The sequence below is a fragment of the Protopterus annectens genome, chromosome 3.part0 (genome assembly GCF_019279795.1).
Source record: "Protopterus annectens isolate FY-2018-M chromosome 3.part0, PAN1.0, whole genome shotgun sequence".
In the NCBI taxonomy this organism is placed as follows: Eukaryota; Metazoa; Chordata; order Ceratodontiformes; family Protopteridae; genus Protopterus; species Protopterus annectens.
This window is the reverse complement of record NC_056731.1, coordinates 457,075,629-457,084,466: the sequence shown is the minus strand read 5'-3', so window position 1 is coordinate 457,084,466 and position 8,838 is coordinate 457,075,629. Positions and strand designations below refer to the sequence as shown.

Sequence of the window (8,838 nt, the reverse complement as noted above, 5' to 3'; positions counted from 1 at the left end):
AAGGGACCAGAGTTCAAAGTGCAACTCAGATGCCTGTAGGAGCTGGTGTGGGAGGATTGGAGTGAGCATCCATTGCTGCTTCACCCATCCTTGCCAAATCAAATGGTGTTAGACCTTGTCCAGCCTGAATCTAGCAAGCTTGTGCTGCTGAGTACAGGCTCACACTAAGCTGAGGGAATTTTGTGTGGAGGCATGCTTCCCCTTGCACTGCAGCTAATAGCCAAGCTCAGAAGAGGTGAAGCAAGGCGAGGGGGTGCTCTGTTGCTGGAGAAGATAGATGCCATGCAGGACCATCAAAATGGGTAAACCCCCTATCACCTGACTAGTGAATGAGCTGACTGGAATTCCTAGGCTGGAAGGACTGGGCTAACATGGTTCTCGCCTGGCACAGGACTGCCCAGCTCCTGCCATCACTGAACAAATGGGCCAATTGGATATGGCCAGAAGAGCCTTCCAGGTAGACTATGAAGGAGAAAAGGGAATATAAAAAGAAAAATAAAACAACCCAAACACTACTACTACTATGTATACAATTTAATACATTCTTCTTTTAAACAATTTGTACATTGACAAAAAATAAAAGTCAAGGCCATAACAAAGGGGTGTCATACCATGTCACAGACATAATGAAACAATGTAACCAGCTTTGACACTGTACTACCATCACTTAAGGCAAGCATGGCCCTCAAGTGAGTAGCACATTCATAACATTGCGTATCTAAAGTGCAACATTTAAAACAACTTATCTGTTGAGCTAGCATTGAGTTACACAGAATGCATCTGATTTTAGTTTCTTCCCAAAAGTACTTCTGAAAACCAACAATTTTTGCCAGTATTTTTAATTAATAACTTCAGTTTCATGCCGAGCAAGAGCTTCTGGAAGGGTGGAGCCACAAGGACCTTGGAAATGAAATCTGAAAGAAAGAACAGTAACAAAGTTTACAAACAAATCCAGCAAAGATGTGAAATTAACCGAAGTGCTGTACAAAATGACCACTACTTACTTCTGAGTAGTGATCTTAACCTGTTAATTACCCGAGTGGCACTTAAAGCAATGCTGTAAAGTTACACAGTTTAACACTTTAAAAAACATTATGATTCTAGTTTAAATAATGTATATAGTTAACTGATTCTATGAATTATCTTCATATAAATAGGATGCCTATAAAAATGGCTTACTTTTATATTACATTTGAGCAACTAAGATTTTAAAAATATATGTGATCAGCAGTGTATTTAACTGACCAGCAGTGATTGCACTTTTTAAAATATTACTGCATGATGTAGCTTCATTCATGTAGTCTAAAATAGCTTTAACTGAACAATGGATATTAATACCTTTTAAGTAATATAATATATACAGGTGTATTTTAATGACATGCAAGAAACGCAGCAAGTTAACAAAATGACTTACACTGATTACTACTGAAACAAAAAAAAAAATCACTTCAAAATACAACAGTGAATTTTCTGTGATATTCCAGCAAAACCTACGTCACCTCTTAGTTCTTTTGAGTTTTGAAAAAGTACAGTTTTGTACCTACCATAAATGTAGATGTTCGAAGATCCACATTGCTGCAGTCCTTACACTTGGGTAGTCCGCTGTCCTCGGTCGGCCCGAATATCAAAGTATAAGGCTGACGTCGGTCAAGGCGCATTTGACTGACATCAGGACGTCAGGGTACAAATGCGCATGACTGACGTCATATCCTCAGTCTTTTCTTGCCCCAGATGTCAGAAGACCCTAAAAATAAAGGTCAAAACCAAAAGACAGCAAACAAACATCCAAGCACCCTTGCCCTAATTATATGTACAAAATATACACTATATACACAATATGTACAACTCAACCCACACAACCACCTCTAACTACAGAGGGAAGGAGGGAGGGTAAATTGGACTGCAGCAATGTGGATCTTGAACATCTACATTTATGGTAGGTACAAAACTGTACTATGTTCTTCATCTCACATTGCTGCAGTCCTTACACTTGGGTAGAATCCCAAAGCAGAGGTATGGGAGGATGGCCAAACTATAAGGAAGCAGGAGCTGCCAAACTGCCCTGCAAAACAGCAGTGGCAAAACCAGCCCTGGATTTAGAGTAAAGTGGCAGGTGATAATGCCTAGAGAAAGTATGCACTGAACTCCAAGTAGCTGCCTCCAAAATATCCTTGGTTGCCACCCCTCAAAAAGCTGTCAAGTGGCAGTAGCTCTAGTGGAATGAGGCCTAATCCGGCTGGAATCTCCTTGCCATGATGGGAATAACAGAAAGCAATGCAAAACCCAATCCACTTAGAAATAGTTTGTTTTGACACAGGCTTGCCCTGAGAACTCAAAGCAAAAGAAACAAATAACTGCTGAGACTGCCTGAACCCTTTAGTTCTGTCCAAATAATATCGCAACTGCCTGTGTACATCTAAAGTGTGCAAAATCTTTTCCCTTTATTTTGGGGATTTGCATAAAAAGTAGGCAAATGAATAGTTTGGTTTAAAGCCACACTAGAAACCACTTTAGGCATAAAGGAAGGATTAGTACGTAAAGATACCCTATCCTTATGGAAAATTAAGAAAGGCTCAACCGTCATAAGGGCCTGCAATTCAGAAACCCTTCTTGCAGAGGTAATTGCCAACAAAAAAGCAGTCTTCCATGATAAATATTTCAACTCAGAAGTAGCTGCAGGCTCAAAAGGTTGTAGAGTGAGTTTCTCCAACACAAAATTGAGATCCCAAGCAGGAGTAGGAGCTCTTCGTGGGGGTCTTATATTCTTTGCCCCTCTAAGAAATTGCTTGAACAAAGGATGAGAAAACAATGGTGGGTCACAATCATAGTGAGCCGAAATTGCTGCAGCATGAACTTTAATAGAGGAGAAAGACAAACCTTTGTCCAGTAATTCAGTAAGATATTGAAGAGCCACACTCAAATTAGGCTCAGAAACATCAAAATCTTTTGCTGTACTCCAAAATAAAAATCTCTTCCATTTATCTGCGTACACTTTCCTTGTACTAGGCCTTCTAGCTTCCAAAATCACATTCAAAACTTGTTGTGGAAGTTGAGACCCTCTATGGTTCAAAACAGAATATGCCAGGCTGTTAGGTGAAGAGAGTGAAGTTTGACATTCAGAAAATGGCTGTCCTCCTGTGACAACAGGTGTGGAATCGAAGGCAAAGGCCATGGAGGCTTCCGTACCAGACTTCTCAGTAATGGGTACCAGTGCTGTCGAGGCCAATCTGGAGCTATTAAAATCATCCTTGGCTTGTCCTGTCTGACCTTTAGAAGTACCTTTGGGAGGAGAGGCAGAGGTGGAAAGGCATACACATGAAGATTGCTCCAATTGAAAGAAAGAGCATCCACTTTCCAAGCTGTGGGATGAAACCTTTTGTGCAAAACTTTGGCAGCTGATGGTTTAGTGGAGAAGCGAACAGATCTATGCCTGGAGTTCCCCATGACACTGTCAATTTCTGAAATACATGAGGATCCAATTTCCACTGTGGGGATCCATAATTGTCTGCTCAACACATCTGCTAAGGAGTTCTGTGCTCCTGGCAGAAACCTTGCCTGAAGATTGAGCTGTAAACTGAGAGCAGTCTCCCACAAAATCATTGCTTGCCTGCATAGAGGATAAGAATCGTTCCCCTTGCTTGTTGATGTACCACATGACAGTAGTGTTGTCTGTTAGAATCAACACCTGCCCTGGAAGAAGTAAATCCTTGAAAGCTATTAATGCAAACTGGACTGCTAACATCTCCTTCAGGTTGATATGTAGATGTTGTAGTCTGGCAGGCCACTTGTCTTGTATCCACTTTCCATTTAGATGAGCTCCCCAAGCTTTGTCTGAGGCATCTGTCGTTAAAATCTGACTCGCCTCTGGCCGGGTCACAGAGAGTCCCTTGTTTAGGTGACATTCCTGAGCCCACCACAAAAATTCCTTTTGAATGCAAGGTATTATTTGAATGACAGTGTCTAGATCCTGGCAGTGCTGTGTCCATACATTTTGAGATACCATTGCAGCTTCCTCATATGCAGTTTGGCATTGGGAAGCACCAGAATACAAGATGCCATGAACCCTAAGGCTTGAAGGACTGTCCTTGCAGTCAGCCCGGACTGATGAGATAGCTGATGGAAGTAAAGGGATAGACTCTTTTGTTTGTCCGGGTTAAAAGGCCATCTGGGATGCTGTATTCAGTCTCACACCCAGAAAGCACATGTCCTGAGAGGGTACTAGACTGGACTTTATTTCGCTCACAGAATACCCCAGGCATCTTAGCACTGCTATCACATATTCCAAATGATGAAGAAGCTCTTCCCTTCCTTGAGCCAGAATCAGGCAGTCGTCCAAATAAGGATAGATCTGTATTCCTTTTAGCCTGAAGAAAGCTATCACTGGAGCCAGAACTTTCGTGAACACTCTGGGCGCAGTAGATAAGCCAAAGGGCAATGCAGAGAACTGATAGTGAGAAGTCCCAGCTCGAAAACGCAGATACTTCCTGCAACTTAGTCTGATAGGAACATGAAGGTAAGCCTCCTTGAGATCCAAAGTTACCATCCAATGATCTTTGCCCAGCAGAGGTAAAAGCTGCTGTAACGTCAACATTTTGAACTTGGGAATGTCCAGATAAGTGTTGAGGGTAGATAAATCCAAAATTGGTCTCCACGTGTTCCCCTTCTTTGGTACTAGGAACAGGCGAGAATAAAATCCTAGGCCCACTTCTGGCATAGGGACCGGCTGTATGGCCCCTATTTGGAGTAACAGAGAAACTTGCTTGAGAGCCTCTATTCTTTGTTGAGGAGGAACGTCTGGCATGCCTTTGAAAGGAGGCAAGGTATGGAAATAAAACCTGTAACCGTGGTGTATGATATCCAATACCCATCTGTCTTGGGTAATTAAACTCCAATTTTCTTTGAAAAGTGCCAACCTTCCTCCCAAAGGTGCTGCCAGACGAGAAGGCTCTGGCAGCTGAAAAGGTAGGTCATTGGGTCTGTTTACGAAAGGACTGACCCCTGCCCTCACCGAAGACTGTGCAGGAGAACTCCCTGTTCTAGGCCTGAAAGAGCCCTGAGCTCTACCCCTACCACGCCTAGATCTACCCCTAGGCTGGGAATCATAAGAAGGATACGTCCACCCCTTAGTAGGCCAATTTCTACTAAACTTTGGAGGCTGGACCTGCAAAAATCTTTAACAGTCTGCATAGACTTAGCCTTGTCTTCCATTTTCTTTAAAACTGCCTCAACAGGAGGACCAAACAACACGTCAGATTGTAAAGGAGCATCTAAAATCCTTGTTTTAACATGTTCAGATAAATTTTGATCCCTCAGCCAGGCGTGCCTGCGAAGAACTGACCCAGTGGCAGCCACCCTAGACGAGGCCTGTACAGCATCAAAACCACATTGCAAAGAATGCTTACCCACCTGTTCAGAAACATGTACTAAATCTTGCAACTCTTTACAATCAATACCTTCTGCCAGAGCATCAACCTTAGACTTCAATTGTGAAAGGAGATAGTTTTGGTATTTCAACATGTGAAACTGGCAATTCAAAGCCCTCATAGCAAGAGTGGAAGAAGTATAAACTTTCTTTCCCCATCTATCCAAGGCCCTGGCCTCTTTGTCTGCAGGAACCGGATTCTTTACAACAGAAGCCTTAACACCTTTAGGCCCCTGGCTAACAGTTTCTGGGTCTGCCCTAGGACTCTTAAAAAGATACTTATGAGCTTCAGGCACCCTGTAATACCTATCCGGTTTAACAGGAGCAGGAGGCAAAGAATCAGGATTAAGAGAAGCCTCTGTAAAAACATCTTCCACTACATCCAAAACAGGAGGTATAGCCAAAGGCCTATGCTGGGGTAAAAACAAAAATTCCCTAAGCCTTTTCCTGGAATCAGAGAAGTCCTGACCTTCCCACTTAAAATGCTCCCTCATGGAATGAAGAGTTTCTGAAAAAGAAAAATCCTCAGGAGGAGAAGCAGGAGTAGAATCATCCACATCAGAATCAGAATAAGGAGAGTACTCCTGCAAGTCTTCAGCTGAAGACTCTGAAATATCTGAAGCCTGCTCAAAACTCCCTAGCTCAGGCTCCACCCTAGGTCTCTTATCAGGAGGGGGCATAGAACCCCTAATCAAAGTAATCAAATCTTCTGCCATTTTAAGCATATGCTTCTTGGGCACAGTTCCTGAAGAGCTAGGGGTAACACCAACTGAAGCTAAACCTGGCCTGCCCCTGGGAGAAGCCTTGGAAACAGAAGGAGAGGGCCTAACCACCCTAGGCAGGAGGGAGTATAGTAACCTGAGAAGCCCCATCAGCCTGGCCTGCCTCCTGAGAGGCCACATCCTGCAATAACAGAGTCTCTCCCTGGGATCCCAAAGAAACCTCCGGTGGAACCACCGCTCCACCGACACCTCTAAAGAACCGTGTCCGGTACTGACGGTTCCTCTAGCCTAGGTTTAACTGCTTTGTCCTTACGCTTCTTCGAAGCGGGCCGGAGCATCCGACGGCATTTTATAATTGCACCGCTTCAAGACTAACCTGGCACAATCTAATCTTCTCTTAATAGTGCGCTTATTGAATCTAGCACAAGAGCGACACCCAACAACGTCGTGTTCAGGCCCTAAACAAGGAATACACAAAGTATGGTAGTCTCTATGCGGTATCTGTTTCCCACAAGAAATACAATTATTCACTTTTTCTGACATCCGGTAAACCACTGAGGCAAGAAAAAACAAAATATTCCCCAACGGGGTACTTAGCCAACTTTGACTCTGTCTGAAACTCCGAAATCGAACAATTTCAGAACGCCAACCGGCACTTGCAACGCTGCTTCTGCATCGGACCATGCGGCAAAAAAGACTGAGGATATGACGTCGGTCATGCGCATTTGTACCCTGACGTCCTGATGTCAGTCAAATGCGCCTTGACCGACGTCAGCCTTATACTTTGATATTCGGGCCGACCGAGGACAGCGGACTACCCAAGTGTAAGGACTGCAGCAATGTGAGATGAAGAACATCGTCTTGGTAACTATTAAAAAAATGAATTAAACAATACTCACTGCAAAGTAAACGGCACACCCAAATTCCCAGGTGGTAAAAAAAAATGTAACAATTTAGTGTTGTTTTATGCTTCACAGTAACCCATGCTATGAACTTGATACCATGAGTGGGATTCACGGATAAGCACTGTCCTGTAGCATGTTGTGGTTCACAGCTGCTCAGGTGTGCATCAGGACATGCGCAGCACTGGTACATTCAGAAAAGAAGTGCACAGTTAATTAATGGAGATGCATCATGGGGAGTAGCAGCATTAGGAATGGTAAGCAGAAGAGTTGCTCAAAAAAAGTGCAAATGTTTGGAATGTCTGACATCAGAGGAAAGAATCAAGCATGCCCAACCATCTCTGTAGCTGTGTTTTGCGGGTACAACAAAGCACCACATTAATTCAATACACACGGTGTCAGACACTCCAAGGAAGGCCAGTACAAGTGTCACCTTAGTTCATTACATAAATGGTGATGAAAGGGGGTAGAGAAGACAGAAAACAGCACACAGAATACCACATACAAGTATATTCATACTAGACAAGTAGGAGTATAGAAGGGTATTTTTTATTTCTGTGAGAAAGGCGCTCTCATTTTTTGAAATAAAAAAAGAGGGGTAGCAGGAAAGTTAATGAGAGAGGGTAAAGGGAAGGTTGTAAAGAGAAAAACAAAATCAAAGACACAAACAAGGTTGGTTACTGACACAAAAGATGGAAACAATAGTGGATGGATACTTGGCAATGGAAAGGGCTGGACAATAAAAAAGGTAGGGGGACACATGAAAGGGGAGCTAGGACATAGTACATAGATGGCAGATCAGCACACCAGGAAAATTACTGTCACCTCTATGGTTAATAATGTACACATTGCCTCTGGTAACCTGACAATCACAGTTTGTCAGTGACTTGACTCAACCCATCATGACCAGAGGTGTTCCATGTTGGTGAGGTGGTTGCCTAGCTGTTGGTGTACCTCAGACAACACCACACTATGCAACTGACACTTGGAAACTGCTGTCAGAAGTGGAACCTCTGCTCTTTTCATGGTCAGTGACCCCTGAAGCCACCAATGAACCCTACAGGTCACATTCAGCAGTTAACCCCACCTCCTGAGAGACAGGTCTGGTGTCCCAACAGCCAGAGGTTTTGGCCAGTATAGACTGAGGTAGCAGCTGTTACTCCTCTGTCTTCACCATGTGAGGACCTGTAGAAGGAATGGAGCACTGTACTATGTGAATATGTTACAAAAACCAGTACAGCAGTAGAGTACAGCAGTACACATGGGATATGCACCCCACTGTTGTCAAAGGTGCTCAACTCCTGCAACATCCTACCATATTAGCTTGCTGCTCCTCATCCTCTAAGAAAAATAGGATGTTAGTACAGTAGTGGATCAATTTAAAGAACAGGAGAAACAAAATTAAACTCACTCTCTTCTCTGTCACTAAGCTCTGCTTTCGAATCGCTAAGCAGGTTAGGGTGGCACTGCCACAGGTCACTGTAACAATGCCTGTACTGCTCCTCACAGTAAAGCCAGTGGCATCTCATCATAACATTGCAAGCTCATGTCAGGCATTTGCCTTGTATAAAGGGCCATCCTGTTTGCTCAGCAGGTCCACCTGTAAGTCCCTATGGAGGAAGAACAAAACTATATATACATTTTTGTATAATTTTTGCTCCCCCCCCCCCCCATGCCTACCAATCATCAAACCTCCCCTCAATCACATATTATATTGTCTGGGGAAGCATTATCCAAGCAGTCAAAGGTGCTTTGTGCTCACTCCAGTATCCCAATGACAACATTTTTCATT

The 8,838-nt window shown here is 43.4% G+C and overlaps 1 protein-coding gene across 1 annotated transcript in view; it reads right to left on the bottom strand.

The window, feature by feature from the left end:
- Positions 1-519: 519 nt before the first annotated feature.
- The window catches only part of SIRT5 (sirtuin 5), a 615,922-nt gene continuing 607,603 nt past the window's right edge, over positions 520-8,838 (bottom strand). The window contains exon 10 of the mRNA XM_044064885.1: positions 520-914. Coding sequence (XP_043920820.1) covers positions 839-914 — 76 coding nt within the window. The 3' untranslated portion in view covers positions 520-838. The remainder of the gene's footprint in view (positions 915-8,838) is intronic.